Source organism: Pavona decussata, unplaced genomic scaffold (genome assembly GCF_977016875.1).
Source record: "Pavona decussata unplaced genomic scaffold, jaPavDecu1.1 SCAFFOLD_36, whole genome shotgun sequence".
Taxonomy (NCBI): Eukaryota; Metazoa; Cnidaria; class Anthozoa; order Scleractinia; family Agariciidae; genus Pavona; species Pavona decussata.
This window is the reverse complement of record NW_028145458.1, coordinates 15,001-32,445: the sequence shown is the minus strand read 5'-3', so window position 1 is coordinate 32,445 and position 17,445 is coordinate 15,001. Positions and strand designations below refer to the sequence as shown.

The 17,445-nt window shown below is 40.4% G+C and overlaps 2 protein-coding genes across 5 annotated transcripts in view; both read right to left on the bottom strand.

Moving 5' to 3' along the window:
• LOC146484174 (VWFA and cache domain-containing protein 1-like) overlaps positions 1-4,711 on the bottom strand; it is a 31,980-nt gene extending 27,269 nt beyond the window's left edge. The window contains exons 1-2 of one of the 4 annotated variants that reach the window (XM_085104999.1): positions 1,953-4,711; positions 8-706 (exon numbers count right to left, since the gene is read on the bottom strand). In XM_085104999.1, the coding sequence (XP_084961125.1) occupies positions 8-693 (686 nt within the window). In that variant the 5' untranslated portion in view covers positions 694-706; positions 1,953-4,711. The remainder of the gene's footprint in view (positions 1-7; positions 707-1,952) is intronic. The other 3 variants (XM_085104996.1, XM_085104994.1, XM_085104995.1) reach the window with 3 other exon arrangements.
• Positions 4,712-7,765: 3,054 nt separating this feature from the next.
• The window catches only part of LOC146484173 (uncharacterized), an 18,196-nt gene continuing 8,516 nt past the window's right edge, over positions 7,766-17,445 (bottom strand). Inside the window, exons 7-8 of the mRNA XM_085104971.1 lie at positions 15,079-17,012; positions 7,766-13,212 (exon numbers count right to left, since the gene is read on the bottom strand). Of these exons, the coding sequence (XP_084961097.1) occupies positions 12,895-13,212; positions 15,079-17,012 (2,252 nt within the window). The 3' untranslated portion in view covers positions 7,766-12,894. The remainder of the gene's footprint in view (positions 13,213-15,078; positions 17,013-17,445) is intronic.

The following is a 17,445-nucleotide window of genomic DNA, read 5'->3' as shown; positions in this document are numbered from 1 at the left end:
AACTTACTTGAATCCTGGATCAAATTGTGAAGTACTTCCGTCACAATAGCGTTCATTGGCAGGATACTGCAAATATTCTCCATTAATAGACCCGTAATACTGCCACGCCACTACTGAAGACTTATTGAAGTTTTCCTGAAAACCACTCACTAACGCCGCACTCTGCAGTTTGAAGCTGTCTTCTAAGTCTTGTGAAGACTCGCTAATGGAGCAACCTTTCGTTAGATCCACAGACGACCGAAGCCGGTCGCTGAACTCGATCGGGAGAGTCAAGTTTTGACAGCATTTAGTAACATTAACTCTCTGGAACTTGGATGAAAGTTGCCGCATCTTTTTGCTGAGGTCGTGTAAAAAGCTCATAGAAGTATTTAAACGAGCTGCTGCAGGTTCAGTAATGTTATGCAGCAAACGTTTGCCATAATTGTTTTGACTTACACAAGAAAGCGAATCGTAGACTTTGTGAAGATGGTCGAATCCGGTATTTTCCTCGAATGTCTTGTGCAAACAAATTGCTAACTGATTAGCAAGATTTGCTTGGGTGTCTTTGGACTCAACAAAAAACCACAATGATGAAGGACTCAGAATGACGAAGATTACAAACAGCAGAATAACGTGCCTTGAGAATGTGTTCAGTTCCAGTGTCATTGCTTTGCAGAAACGAAATTGCAAGAGACCCTCAAGGACTGCATTCATCAATAGTGGCTGTCTAGAGAACCAAATGAAATTTAATTGTTGTTTAAATTATGATTTGCGTCTTTCATTTCACATACAAATATTTATTTTAACAAAGGCTTCTTGTTTACTTATTTAATGGAAAAGAACCGTCGAGGATAACGAAATGTTTCCGTAGTTGTTTATATGAATTCCTGCATCGTCTCATTTTCTGAGGAAATGGGCATAAAGTTGGGGCGTTTTCCATGCCTTGCCGGTTTGCTAAACACATTCCTGTATGTCACCTGTATAACTCTCCATTTTTTTTAAGATTACATCTAGATCAAACGTAAAAGGACCTTGATTTTTCCGTGCGTAATTTGACGTCGAGGAACTTGTTTTTCCACTGACGAAAATGAAGCACGTCAACTGTAGCCAGCTGTGATTGACAGGGATGAATACAACACGGACAATACAGACTTCTAGTAATCAAACCTTTCAGTTAGGTTGACATTTTGGACATTTCTTGGTTCTTGGCAACAGAAAAAACATAGGTTTTTTCGGAGTTTTCCCCTTTTGAGATACTTGACATCCGTATGAAATGTTTTTGTTTTCAACTATAACAAGCAGATGAAATAAGCAATTGACCAACAGGCTGAGAATGTTGACCCCCTTTGAAATATAATTACGTTTGTTTAGCCTCATCACGTAAACATTGATGTCCTTTGAATGACTTGAAGAACCGCTTTTAATAAAGGTGCACTATATACATCAGCAAAACCAGTTTCCATTATTTGCTCTAGAGAACGCAATTAGTGCTTGATACTACAATCTTTAGATGTGATTGCGTGCATTTTACTGTAACTGTTGTCACCCTAGGGATTATCGGATAATGATTTCCCGTTTAAGCCGTTAGGTGACGAGTTTTAGGGTACGGAATTCTAAATACATTGCGTTAATTTTAAATTACAATTACAACTTGAGCGAAGTAAAACAATAATTTTTGGTGAGTAACGAAGTAATTTGCCTTTAGTTTATAACTGTAACGCCCTTTATTACCACCAGAGATAAAACAATCGTCCCACGCACAAGACAGTATTATTTTTTACGCAATCAAAACTAAAATTTGCACCCATTAGGAAAACAAAACGCAATTGATCGAGTAATTAATCATTTAATAAGTGTCACCAACAGTGAAAAGGGACGGCAAAATTTTAAATGCGTTTCAAACGTGACAGTTCAAGACACAACCTTTGTGCCTTTGGTAAGAAGCTACGAACAGGAATTCAACTTCTACTTACCTGGGAGAGATCTCGCCGCTGGAACCGACTCATTTACCACAACACTTGAAATGCAGCCTGCACATACAACAGCCGTTAAATTCAGCCAGTTGCTTCAATGGTTAATCTGTCATTCCTCCGCTTAATTTGGTTTCATGTTGTCTCAAAATGTCTTTCTAGACAAAGAAGACAGACGTACAACAAAGTTATTAACCTGATCCGCTGCCAGCACCAACCCATAAACCTGTGGTCTCTTAATTAATATTGCGAAATGTGCAAGATCTCAGATTGCTTGAAGGAGGCATCAACTGAGTGGCATTGATAAAGCACTCATAAATCACAGATGAAATTCCGTTTAACTTATCACAGATTACTTCTAACTGTTACTGAGAACCGTCGCGTCGTCGACCACGGATGGCAACCAGGCGCTGAATGTGTCCCTTGACGTCATCTGGACACCAAAGCAATTTTTTCCAGTCTTTGTTAGCCAGCAAAGGGAACATTTCACTTCAAGTCACCGTCTGTGGCTCATTAAACTGAGAACAAGCATAGCCACCGTGACGGACGGCAACCGAATTTAGATTTTTCCAATTGTTGCATTCTGTAGAAATTTTCTTCTCCTTGGTGAGAAGCAAACACGTAAACACAGAGAACATTTAACTTCCGTTTGCCGTCCGTGGCTCAGAAACGTCTTACGAGCAGAAGTAAACAAAATTCAGTAGAGTGTATCACATCTTACGGTCTCAGTACATTAAGCTCCCTCGGGTGTCAAAAGCCCACAGATCCTAGAACTTCCTCGACATTCTTCATAAGTAATAGATCGAGTACTTTCATTTCAAAATTGTTCGACTTGAAGTGAGATTGTTCCAAGGGAAATTGATCACACAGGTCCACACGGTGTTCGTGCGTTGATCTGGGCCCCGCTGTTATTAAGGTGAATGGGCTCACGGATTACTTCTACTAAGTACTGTAGTGCCTCGCGTTCTTTCCTATTTAGTGGGGAATGACGAAGCTGCTTTTAAAACATTTTGGAATTCGCTTAACTTATCAAATTTCAACATCCAGTTCCCTTTTTCTAAGAAACAAACCTATGGACCGTTTGATGATTGAAAGGCAGAAAATTCTTTCCAAACCGAAAATGCAGTTAGTAAAACAAATCATGAGTCCGAAAAGCGTGTAGGGAATCTGATTCCCTTCCGATATACAGTGTATAGGTAAAATTTTGAAGCTTTATTTCGGCTTCATTGCAAGGCCATGAAGTGAAAACATAGCTCCGAACATTTTACTGAACTTGATTTGTTCAGCAAGATGGAGATCCCGTTAGTCCATTTCTAATTCCTTTTTGTCACGAATACTGACCTGGATTTCGAAAATGTAGAATTGGACTCACCTGCTTCAGTTTAAATCATTTCCGGGGCTCACTATTGGGCTGTTTGCCACCTTTGTGCTACCTAGAACGCGTCATGTAAATTGGGTGATTTAACCGAGTCGTGGCAGTACCGTGAATGTGAACGTACACATCAGCTTTGCTCTAAACAGATATTCATAAGGTGCACAGTTCACAGATTACGTTGAAAGAGATCCGCATAGTGAATTAAGTTGTATTTGAGATCGTTACTTTATATACTAAGATAAAAGATTGCGTCGTTGCTTAAGGAGGGTTGCTAAACTTCACTGATCAAATTAGCTTGCATGTTCTCTTAACAACCAACAAATTGTCACTTTTGGCACTGGTTTTGCCGTGGTGGCGTTGGACAGGTTGGCTTATATCCCGTAGGGCAACCACTAACTGATTACAATGAAAATTTAAGAGATTTGTCAAAAAGCAGTAAGGAATTGGGTTGGTGAAGAAATCAACTTTTGTTTGTCCCTGCATCCTAAATATAAGTTTTTGAAGATCTACAGTCAACAGTTTAGTAGCTAAAGGTGACGGCGTAATTCAGGTAATTATCCGGTTTGCTGTCTTCGTCTTGTGAGCGACGGTAATACCCCAACGTTACTCAACAAAGGTAAAATACATAAGGTAGACAAAGCACTCCTTTTATGATCGACCATCAGCTGTATTTGGCCGTTTCATATAAAGGTTGTACGTTGGTCTAAAGTCCTATCGATTTAAACTCGTGCCTTTCTCATGCTGAATTGTTCCATACCAGTTCAGGACCTTCGAATTCAGATCGGTTTCATGTAGACTTACCCGCATCCGTCCGAGTCGTATCGAAACTGACCAGTGCTCTCGAATGCCGACATCGCAGTCGTCTACGTGTTATGTTGAAAACTTTTGAAGTATTAAACAGGTGGTATTATTTCGCTTATCACCCAGCTTAGAAGCTACAGGTGAAGAGTAGTGGCTCTTCTTGATATCCATAAACCGAACCTCTTATCGGTGACACTGATTAAATCGTCATCTCGGGATTTTTGTTCGCGTCCTGATTAAATGAGATGAGGTTGATATTTCAAGTCTCAAATGTGGAGATTCTTATTATTATCGGTAATTTAACTTCCAACTACTTTTAACAGAGATTTTTATCTGTGCTCTGTGGGCTGAGGTCAATAACATATTTACTGGATACGCAATAAGAATAATGCTCAGCATTTTCTTTCAGTGAGTAGGTCAAAACCTTCTAACCTTCAAATGCCGGTCCTCTCATTTCAGCACACGTTCCTTCTTCCCTCTGATGTATCGAGGTATCAAACAGTACTCCCATTCAACAACTCGGAAGCCATGCAAACTGCGACTGAAATAATGTAATTAACTAACATTGACGATATCATATTCTTACACAAATGGTTCTTCACAACTGTGACCTCTTATGATTCCCGGATTTCATTGTTTTCTCGATAAGTGCTTGGGAAATATTTGACGCGCTAAGCTCTTTAACAGATTTGAAACATCAGATAAAAAACCTTGATAAACTCTAAAACTATGGCCTAATGGTAAATAACCTCGTCGAAAAAACGAAATGGTAACCTAACCTAACGTATAGAATCATGTCTATAACTGTTTCGTTAGTGACACCTGTTGAAATAATTTATTAGTAACTTTGTTAAAATCGTCCGTTCAGTTAACAGTCGGGCTTCTTAACTGTTTCAGCACGTATTGCAACAACATATTATATTTCTCTTTTCCAAATTTCATTTCTAGCTGGACTAATACACTGATCAGGCATTGCTAAACTGACAGCGCATACAGCACACTGGACGTTTGCAACTACATTATCTCATACACTGTGGTATTCGTATTATGTCAGAAACTGGTTTGGATGCCCTTCCTTTTGCTTAGTGAATGAAGATCCGCATACTTGACTGAAAACCACTTAGCGACTAGAGTGAGTCTGACAAAGCGGCGTTAATTAAGTTTTTTTTTATGAAATAACCTACTCTCTGAGTTTTAGCCCGGGACGAAATTCCAGTTGTGTTTTGGAGATGAAAGGATGTGCAGTGTCGTTGGCTGATTATATGGAAAACTAACTATGCATATCATTTGAACAATCAGCAAGATAGATTACGATCGTAAGGAAAAAAACTCACTCTCCTACCCATACTAAAAACCTTTTCCTCGGGGAGTAGGGAATCATCGAGTTTGGATTCGAGTTCGAGTTCGCGTTGGACTTCGAGTTGGACTTGTTGAGTTGAAGTCAATGATTCTGATGCAATGATTAGCAATAATCCGAGATTAGTCAACGTGTTCTTACCCGTATCAATCTCTGACAAATCAAATCAATAAATCAATATCTCATAACATAATTTCAGCTTTTTCAGTTCAGTACTTCTGCAACGCGCGCAAACATGTTTTCTCTCAAGACAAAGCTTTTGCGGCAAAGACAAAGCTACGCATGTGCCTGCGTTGCTAGTAAAACCTATAAAGGCTTTTCCTGTTTGGAGTTACTACTTAGCCCGCGTCACAGACAGTCTATACAAATATCTGGTATGGTCCACTATATCGAGTTCTCTATAGGTCTTGAGTGACAAGTCCGGCTGCAACGCAGACTGCGTTCGATTGATCGTATTTCAAAATGATAATAATAATATGCGGAACAGCTGTTAGATTCCTCTTTTTAAGTTAATTTTCATCTCTGCAAACTTGATAGCTGATACACGATAATTTAAGAGCCATTTTGTACTCCAGTGACTCCAAAAACCTCAGCAATTCTATGCGCTGCGCTCACTTGGATACCTGAAGGAAATCGAACATATGTAAATATTCAACCATGAACAAGCTATGTGTTGTGGGTGGGAGAGGGGGGGGGGACGACACCACCTCCGCGGTGAGCGCATTTTCGAAGGCAAGACAATGTTTTAAAAACAATTCTAGCCACGTTGTAGCTATTCAATACGGCGATTTAGGCAGTTCAGATTCGCGTTATCGAACTAAACATATCCTTCTTTAGTTAAGGTATTCAGTGCCAGACCTCCCAACCTAACTTCAGATTTAAATCTTGAGAAAAAGCCCTAGAACAAAAACCCAGATGGCAAGTATGGTGTCTAATTATCGACACTGGTTGTGTGAAAAGTTGAGAAACTATGCTTATCAAAAATGCATTTTGGTCAAATTATTGTTCCTGAAGACCCTCCAGATCTCAGTGATTAGTCAGCGTCAATTTTCCCGCTCATGATAAATGAATCATCGAGCATACAGGGTATGAGAATTGATTCTTTACCGAGGGTTTAAAAGAAGATAAAAGAAGATAAATGTTTATTATTTGCCTTCGGTAAAGGGTCAATCTTTTGTCCTGATAAGACTACACGCTGCCACGTTATTTTTGTCAACCGAAGTCGCAAGGAGAAAAGTGAACATGAAATTTAATTTACTACGGATTTACTCATATAGTTCCCTTAATGCGAAAACTATAAACAGTGTTCGTCGATTTCTTCTCTCTTACCTCTTCCAAATCAACGATCAGACGATCTAATCCTCGGTCCGCAGCATCAAAAAGGCTGCTGCTCTTATAAAATTGGCGCGAAAACATGACCCACTCTTCAGTTAATTCATTCCCCGCGTAAATCGTATTTTGCATAATTACGGCATTCCGCAGGCCGTGCCACATGCTATTCCGCAAACTCATTCCTCTTTTTACCCCCGCCGCAAATAGATTCCATTTAGCCGTGCGTGTGTACTCTGATAACGCACAGATGACGTCAAAACGTGGTGAGAACAAAATAGTACGCTACGAACCGCAGGCGAGTAGCGTGACTGATGTTCTTACCACGTTTTGACGTCCTCTGTGCGTTATCAGAGTATAGACCCACGGCAAAATGGAATCTATATGTTTTATACAATAACCAAGACATTTCAACACATTTCGTGAGCGAGCATCGGGTTGCCTGAGCTGAGTCAAAAACATTCCAGCAAACTCAGTTTTAGACTTTTACACACATGTAATTGTGATCCCCTAAATTAGAGTATGATCCAAAGGAATTTCACTAACAATATTTTCAAAACTAACCTTTATTCCAGAAGGAAATCCTGCCCCCAAAATATTACAGCATGCTATAAGTTGCTTCATTGCGATTTGTAATCGATTTCTCGCCATTTCCGGATTTCTATCGGCGACATATTTCGAGAAAATTTGCTTCCTTTTTACGTCACAACAAAGTTCTAGCTTTTTATCCTGGTTGAGGTCACTCTCAACGGTCTTTGTCCAATTTTTTATCGGGCGGTTGTCCTTTCCTGCCAAAATTTGCCCGTTTACTACTCGCCAAAACAGTCACTCAGTTGACCAGTCACTCTGGCTGGACTCTAGGCTCTGATCACGTGCACCGGTCACACGACTCGATGACGTCAATCGTGCGACTACACTCTAATCACAAACTCCACTCTGACACCAATCAAAACGCGAGTTTTACACTGTTTATTGTATAAATCCTTATCACACAATCTTCTAGATCAATCAAAACGTGGGTTAGCACTGTTTATTGTATAAAATCGTATACATGCCATCCTTCGATAGAGGAAGAAGGTGGGGTGGGGGGGGGGGTCCGATTTTACATGGGAGTCCTTCGAGAACGCCCTGTCGAAAATAACAAAGTACTTTACATGTTGTATTTTTATAGTAGTCCAAAAATAACGAAGTATTTTGCTTTTTGTATTTTTATAGTAGTCCAACTCCGATCCAGCTCGAAGTCTAACTCGAAATCTCACTCGAATTTCAACTCGAAGTCCAACTCGAAGTCCAACTCGAACTCGAATCCAAACTCGATGATTCGGGATTTCCTTTTCCTAGAACGGAATCTCTTCTCAACTTTTGGCAGTGTTTTCCTCTTCAATTACCAGGTAAGTGTGACGTGCAGTTTGTTTGAGGATCGAGTTTGTTTGGAGTATACACAAGGGCAGTGAAAGACCTTTATAACTAATAACCTGCACTTTGCAGTTGGGTTCGAGTCATATTACCACTCTGCGTACTAGGCGTAATCGGGGAGGGGGAGGGGGAAGGGGGAGAGGGAAGGATGGGGAGGTGGAGCAAGAAAAAGTTAAAGAAAAGGGGTGGATTGGGGAGATAGGGAGCGAACGCCTTGCAATAAGGCGTTTCCTCTCCCCTCTCCCCTCTTTTTGTATTCCCTCCCCCTAGCCGATTACACCTGCTTCGCAGGCAAAGGAGGCCTGACGTGTGTGAGGTACATCAGATTTGTTTCGCACCAGCCACGAGGGTAACCTCATAGAAATCAGGGCTGCTTATGCTTTAGCCTGGATTACACTTACGACACAAGCAAAAGCACAAGAAACCTACATGTAAACCGGTGCTTGCGCTTGTGTTTATGGTTGTGCTTGTGCTTGCGTCGTACATTTAAACCGGGACGACGCAAACATAAGCATAAGCGCAAGGAAAGGAAACTGAAAAAACAGTGAAAAGTTGTCAGCGTACATTCCAGTTACTGATGAGTTGCCATTTGCCGCCATGTTGGAATCAAATCTTGCGCCAAAAGGCAGCCCGGCCGCGCGATTGCGCCAAATTTTTATGTTTCTGCGCTTGCGTATGTCACTTTATGATAATGCTTATCACGCGTGTAAACATGCTTGTGCTTATGCTTATGTTTGCGTCATACGTGTAAACTGGGCTTTATGAACAGAGAAACAAACGAGTACTATAAACATACATATGACCTTGAAAGTCAGTTAATAATGCTTTAACCATTACTTTTTCTGACATCAAAAATTCCACATGAGTGAGCAATGGGTGAGCAAGGTTTGCACAACATCATCGTCATGCGTTTTATTTAGACAAGGTATTCTTCATAACAATTCGCTATTGTCGATGATGGTATCCAAACAGTGGGAGCATTTTGAAGTGTTAACAAATCGTCAATCTGATATACAATGCAAAATTAAGTAAATAACAGCAAAAACGAACGATAAAATCCGACGTTTCGGAGTGATCATGACTTCTTTTTCAAAGGAACTGTGTAACAGATCATACAAATTACATCATTTAAAGCGATCTGGCGCTAACATTAACATAACATAATTAACAAATACTTTCGCACGAACAGAGACTGATTGCACGTTAATATTTGGCTTTAAGTTTCTTATAAAAAGCATTTCGTGCACTAAACAGTCAAATTTGTTTCTACATTTCTTGAGTACCTCGAAACGGCTCAGCAGGTCCTGAGGGACCGTCCCGTGCTCCGAAACGTCGGATTATATCGTTCGTTTTTGCTGTTATATGCTTGAGCAAATCTCTTTTAATACGAAAATTAAGGAAACTTTATTAACACGTGAGTTAAAAATCAACGCTAAGCGGAAACGACAGTAAAAAACTCTGGTTTTATGAACCAGTCAGATGTCGGTTTTGATTTATTGCTACACAGCTTTGCTCGCAATGTAGTCAACAGTCTCTTAGTAATCAGTAGCTAAGATTTTAGAATTCGTTCAACGGTTACTCCTCAAGATGTATGTTGGGGCGCACGAAACGTCAAGTCACAAGTAAAATGAAAATCATCATGTTTATTACGGCTTCTTGTTTGGTAATGTTTTTGACAGAAGCGGTTTCCAATTAACGCGACAGCGTGTTTAGGAAATCAGCATGGTCTTTGTATGGGAACCCAAGTGAATGCTAATATTGAAGGTTTAAGAATGTTTTTAAACTGTGCCAGAAAAATATTTTAAAAAAATCTAAGATAACAACTTCTGATAGTTTGGGAAATTCGAGTTCGAAACGCTCCGCCGTCTCTATTTAGAGGTTATACGCCGTACGAGGATAGATATACACAATCCCAATGCCTTGATTCTCACCTGAAGAGGAACTAACGGCTTCAAACGGCGGCTTCTGAATTTCCCTTCTGTGGTCAGTGAACCCAACTTCTAAACCCAAATTTTAGTTGGTTGTTAGTGCTTTTACTTCCCATTGACGCAGCACATAGAGTTTCTTGAGAAACTCACTTATTTGTGTCAGATCGAAGAAAGAAGAAGTCTTTCGCTGTAGCAAGACAGCCACGGGTATTAAAACATGAAGGAACTTCTTCGTAATGTTTTAATACAGCTTTTAATTGGTAAATGTTATTGGTTAAATTTTATGTATGAGCCCATGATAGTATTTTGAGCAAGCCGTCGGTGCCACCATTAGAACTGGCGGAGAAGGCGGAACCCATACGAAAGTACGGAAGAGAAAGACAAACGGAAAGAAGAATGAACACAAAACCGGAACCACATAGGACACTAAATGACTAACTTAATAACGAGACAAGATGTAGCCTGTTCCAGGCTACTAGAGAGACGCGCGAAGGAGAGGCGAGGGGAGTCATGCCCCGAGGGCACAAGGCAAAGTGAACAGACACAACCGAATATCCGCACGACCGAAGGAACATCACCAATTGCCAATTTCACGGTTGTTTTTCCGAATTGGGGGCTTCTGTTTGTTCTTGAAATACTTATTAATAATTAAAGGCTGTAAATTAAATTAATAAAAAATTGCAGAAAGAAGCAACTTAATTTTAAATGACTTGAGTGCGCTAATTCAAAGTTAACTTTTTTTGTCAGATATTTGTGTCAGATCGGAGAAAGAAGTCTTTCTCAGTAGCCTGACAGCCATAGGTATTAAAACATGAAGGAACTTCTTTGTAATGTTTTAATAGAGCTTTTAATAGGTAAAATTTAATCGTTTATACCAAGTTTATGCCCATGAATAGCAAAAAGAACTGAGCATACGGAGGAACAACTGAACAAACCAGAAACGCAAACGAACGAACAAACGGAAGCCTGAGCGAACGAACATCCGAACGGGCGAACGCATGGCCGAATGATCGAGTTAACGAACAAACGGTCCACCGAGCGCTCGCTGGCAAAAACGAACGAACGAAAAACCGAGTGAACGAACCCGCGAAACGAGATGAACAGTTGAACGACCGAGTGGACAGCTCTTTTGTTTACAGTCAAAGGTGTTTAATGAAACTTAAAACGCTTATCTTTTCGGAACGAGTGAGAAACGACGAGCTTTCGTTCTTATTACTTAATGTTAAGTAATTATTAAAAATCTTATGCACGTATTCTAGTGAGCTCGCCAAAAAGATAATTAAGAGACAGCATAGAGTGACTGACAACAAAATAAAGCTCCGTCTGCTCAGAGGGTCTGTCAATCTCATCAGGGGCACAGTGAACAGACCCAGTAGAGAGTCCAAAAAACGCCAAACAACGAAAAACACGAAGGAAATATGCAAACGTCTTAGGCGAGGGAGAAAATTATGAATAACTTCAGGGCGAATCTCTCTACCACACGTTTCAAACTGCGGCACCACAGCTGGCCCTACGTGCCTGAGCTGACATGTATCATTCTATGCAGTTTTAGCAAATTATAAAACTTATGTTACCTTGTATCTGAGCGTCCGGCGTCTGCAGAAGAAGAGTTCTTATTTTGTATGACATACAGTCGGTTTGATAAATCTCCTCGTCGCACTTAGTAGGTAAAACGACTTGGAAATGTAAAACGTTGAAACATGGAACTGAAAAACGGCAAATTAACAGCTAACCTTTGAAACTTTTACGGTTATAACTGAGTGTTTAACCTGGCCCCTTTGATTTAAACAGTTAAGTTTGTTGATCTTGTCGGGATCGCGACATTACTTGAACACGACGTTTTTTTCAAACGGAAACGTCACACTTTAGTACCCAGACTATCTCAAAACTTAGATTGATTGTTAGCGCGCGCACTTTTCATTTAGTGAGAGAGCAGAATAGGATCATAGTTAGCGAGGTAGTTTAGTTCTCCTTGCTAAAAATTTTTGCTGAAACCTTTTGAATTGTATTATTAAAAAAGTTAAATGCAATGAAAATAACTTTAATGTTGGTCAGAAAAAAAAAATTGTTAAGAAGTTAATGACACTGAAAGCCTTAATATTATGGTAATAAAGCTCGGATATTTAAGAACTAGAAACTGAGTAAAGGCTGACATTACTAGGAAAGGCTTTCGGGCCATAAGACATTTTCCCAGATCCATCTCTAGCTCTGTCATGTAGTAACACAATCATTGAGAAAGTGAAAGGCTACAAGGGGTAACTCGTGCAATGTTCTTCTACAGTCATATCCAATATCTATATGGACAGGGGGCTGACAGAACAGACCCAAGAGAAAGAGTAAGATCCGTAACATTTGTGTACGTTTTAAAACACTGGATATTGTAAAATTGTGATTATGTCCAAAAATTACACATTTGTATCACACTTGGTTCATATCAGCTAAAAAGGCAAAATATATTCTTGGTGCTATCTTTGATTTAATTTAGTTCTTAGTATCCACACATTCCTTCGTGCAAGTCACTTTAATGAAGATTGTATCATTTCCGAGATATGGAGAGTTCTCTAACTCCTCAAGTGAGATAAACTTTGGAAATCCCCATCCTTTGTGAAACTTGTCTAAGGACATGTAATTGAAGGGCATGCCAGCAATCCCGCGTAAGATAAACGCTCCCAAACCTCCTGAGAGCATTTCTTGTAATGACTCGTCTTTCAAACTTTTTGCCAGATCTGTTTTGTCTTCTTACTGACTTAACAGAGCAATCTCAGTGTTTCCACTCATATATGACCTGGACAATATCTCGTCAAATTCTCCATTGTCTAAAATATGAAGACTGATACTCAGGTGTGTACCTTCACCCTCTCCATTTCCCCGAGGATAGAGTAGTATCCTCAGTTTATATCCGCCCTGCCATGAGTAGAAATATGGACTTGCCACCATCTTCCCCGATTCTCGAAGGGCCTTGAAACCACGGACGGGCCAGATGAAATTGCCATAACAGGTTTGGAGTTGCAGAGATTCCAGTTTGCTTTGTAGCACGTCCAGCCTCCTCTCGAGTTCCTTGCGCAAAATGAAAAGAAAGAGTATGCAACTGAACAGCCTTGATCATTCATACTTCAGTACAAAGATTATCGTAGACCTTCCCGTGTGCGATTCGCGAACTAAATTATAAGCGCGCTGTTAAAAGCGCAACCACAACAAGCTATACATCAATGAAAGCTTATAGTGCGGTTTTTAAATGACTGTCGAAAGTGACCACGCGACTAGGATTGCTACGCTCCGTGACTGAATTAAAAATTTCCCGCCAGGTTTTCATCCAATGAGAGGCAAAACAAAAACCAATCGCACCTTGCTCGCACGATTTTCCACCGCTTTTTGCACGTTTCATGTAATTGCTTTAAATTCTGATTGGCTTTTTACATTGTTTGCACTTGGTGTGATTGGTCAGAGTAATAACTATGGTATTGGTTTTTCGACACCCAATTGAAAAGCGCTCTATAAAATGCACTATCCGGTAAAAATTGTTTCTCTTTAATAATTTAATAATAATAATTTATTCGCTTATATTGCGCATTTTCCATGACAAGATGATCAAATGCGCATTACAATAATTACAAAAGCACAATATGTATATATATTACGTGTAACAGCCGTATTGAAATGACGAATGTTCTATATATTCTATATCTGCCTATCTACGATATTTACGATATGTCATTTTATGTCTATATGTTTAACAATAGGAGTATTACTTCAATTATAATAAGTTGTGATTAAAAGTAAAAAAAAATATAAAATATAACATTCAAGTCTGTAATAATCTCTTTAATTTTATCCCCCCGCCCCACCCCTAAGAAGAGCGCGTCCCAACGCCCATGCAAAACGACTGTTGGTAATCGAATTCTACCGCACAAACGAAAAAACTACATAATATCAATCACAAGGCATTAGTCTAAAAGAAACCATGTGAGACTTTTCCATATTCCTATTGGTTGCTTCGAATTTAACTTTTAAATTTTCTCGTTAGAAAATCAGAAATACGTGTGACGATAAAGGTAATTGCGAGGAATCAATTTTGAAAATCGGAAATCCCTGACAAGGTATTCCTTATCGACGTATTGGGAATCATCGGGCCAGATTTTAAAATCAAAATTTTCAAATTTTCTTTCAAATTTTCATACCCTATAAATTCAATTAAGGATGGAACACTCGTGTTTAAACACATTTCACGCTTTTGCTGCGCCGTATGCTGACCCCGTGGCTACCGCGGATGCCGACACCCAACAGAAATGCAGGAAACCAAGGCGACATTTGAACCCACGTTCCCCTCATCACTAAATGGGAGTGAAGACCACTGCACTATCCGGGCAACCATGTCGGCTACATGCATTAGTTGTTTTTAAATCACTTAGTGTGTGGCATCGTGGGTCTCCAGTTTTTTTCTCGTGATGACGCTGGATGAACAAATAATTAACAGGCGGACGAGGGTAATTAATTCCATACAAGGAAAGTTAAGTGTTCCCTATGAGTTCCCTATTTCTCCTCAACTTGGGGTGTGAATCCATTTGCAGCCCTCCGGTGGGGGTGGAGGGGGTGGGTTTGTCAGCATGGTTTTCCTGATAGTGTGGTGGTCATCACACCCAATGATCAGGAGAACTTGGGTTCAAATCTCGCATCGGGGCAATTTCGTACAGCTTTGAAAACGTCCTCAAAAGTTGTCCGTATGTATAGTGGTGTGTGTGTGTGTGTGTGTGCTTGTGGTTTTGTGACATTAATTAGTAAATACTGATTAAAATTTTAGTTTTAAACGCCCACTTAGAATGGCCACGCTGATTGTGGGCTACAATGGTCTTAATCCAAGATTGTGCTGTAAAAAATGAAACTAAGTGTTGCTGGCTTTTTGTTGTGTAACCTTTTTTTCCTTACCGTTACTTCGCTTTCCTTCCGTTTCTTTTTCCAAGCGTTTTCAAGATGTTTTGCTTGTTCCTTCAGTTCCTCTATGTTTGACATCAGCTCCCACACTGGAACAAGAGCAGCATGGTCTCCGCGGTCAATCACGTGCCATGTGGCGTTGTTGCTTTGTAGTAATTGACTGAACATTGCAGGGTTTGTAGATGGTGGTCCTAGCGATTGTACAGTCATTTGAGACATGTAATTTATTTTCTCGCTCGAAGAAGCCCCTCTGGAACCACTTGCGTCGAATGTGTTGGTTTTCACGGAGCCTCCAACAGAAAAGCCATATCCACTGTAACCCGCTGAAACCTCAGCGTCAAACTGACTTCCTGCAGCCATCATTACATCTGAAGCCTTTGCTTCTCTTTCGGTAGTTACATCCAGATTACGAAAGAACACTCCTCCCAGGGTATGAACCCCTTCAGACACGTGTGATCCAAAACTCTCCAAGAAACGTTCGGCACTTTCATCATCCTTTATTTCTTCCGCCCGTGTCTTAGCTTCATAACTGAGTGCCATTTCTTCTCTTGGAATGCGAAAAGCTTTGGTTGGTTGAGAAATGTACTGGGTGATAGTTGCGTGAGTCGTGTTTTCCTGCCGCTTTTCTGATGTATCTTTGCTTTCCTCACTGCTATGGGCAGCAGATGCACTAGCATGGAATCCCCAGCCACCGCCTGAGAGAGAAGCAGCTATGCTCAGACCGGAGGACTTTGCAGTCTTGTAGAACTTGGTAGATGCATTGCTTTCAGTTGATTTAAAGAAACGAACTTCAAATCCAAGAGCCGGGCTTAGCCATTCCACATGTCCTGGTCTCTTTAGAAACGGGAACGGAGGGCTTTTGGAAAAACCTTCGATGTCGTGATTATCAAACAGGATACCGTAGAGGGCCAATCCACCGCTTGCTGCTGCGGCAATTTCCTCATTTGAGACATAGGGCGGTAAAGCCAGAGAATCTGAGGCGATGTTTATCTCTTTGTCTAGTTGCTCCAAAAGGGCATTTGGATCATCTTTATGCTGTTCGTTCCATCCTTCTGGTAGACTCAACTTCTCGGCTATTTCCTTTACTTTGCTGTGTAACTCTTCCTTACTTTTTTCGGAAACTTCTTGTGTAATCTTACGCGCTTGTTCAGCAAGTTCCTTTGCCTCTTCTGTTCTCTTCTTAGTCTTCTCCATCTTTTCTTCAAGCTCCTTTCGTTCGGCAGCACGCTCACTGCTTTCGTTAAAATACATTTTTTTCATGGCCGAGGCTTCCTCTCCTGTAGTTTCTTTAACGACTTCATGCACTTGCTCCTTTGACATGTCGCTTGCCGATTTGATGCCTTTTTCCTTAAGTTTTTCTGCCGTTTTTAGCCCTATACCATAGCGTTGACATTGTTCCCTGATTTCGATTCCTTTTGCAAACAAAGTCTCCACAACGGAACGGTCTCCAGCACTTGCTTCTAATATTTTATCGAGCTCGCCATAATCCATCCTGCGAAGCTCAGTGAGATTAGGGCTCTTCGCGACCAGTTTCTTGACCCAATCCAGGGATTCGACTTCAATACTATTAGATAAAAGAGCGCCAAGTGTTTCAAGCTTTGGTAGTAGTTTTATAGCAAGCACCGAATAAGACGTATCCTTGTCAGTTTCAGAGGTCTCGGAAAGGTACAGCTTTTTGGCCAATTCACTTTGCCTCGTTGTATAATCGCGAACAAGTTGCAATGATTTGTCGCTGAGACCATTGTTCTTGAGAAGAATTTGTAAGTCTTCGCCCAGTCCTCTGATTGCCTCAGCGGTCAATTGGTTCAAAAACTTTTTCTTAGAAGATGTGTCCTCCAGACTATCAATTGCTGAGTACAGGGCTCTCACTTCGACTTCTATATCTTCTGGTTTTCCTTGCTTGAGGTTGGATATTCTTTCACCTAGTTCTGCAGGTGGAACCGGACAGATTTGTTAATTTTTCTGTGTACACGGTATTGGGGTTAACCTTGTAACTTCATAACTCCAACGCCATAAAACATATAATAATAAAAACTTAACCACAGTACAACGTCATATTATAAAGGTATTTAATTGACAATGATGATATGGAATTTATAAAGCGCATTTTCAGTCCAATGTGAATATATTCCATTGCGCTTTACAAATTGAACTGCGCAATAAGCCAGAGTCTCTTATCAGAGTCTTCTTACTGTGTTTAATCGCTTTTGAGGACAGCGTGTGGGTTCTTGTTTACGAGCAGTTGTTTTAAGACGGGACCTTCGGTTTATCATCATTACCACAAGAATTAGGAAACCAGTTGCAGATGTCATATCAAAGTAGCACTCCGGCGGCGGGTGAACACATGACCTTCTTCATCAG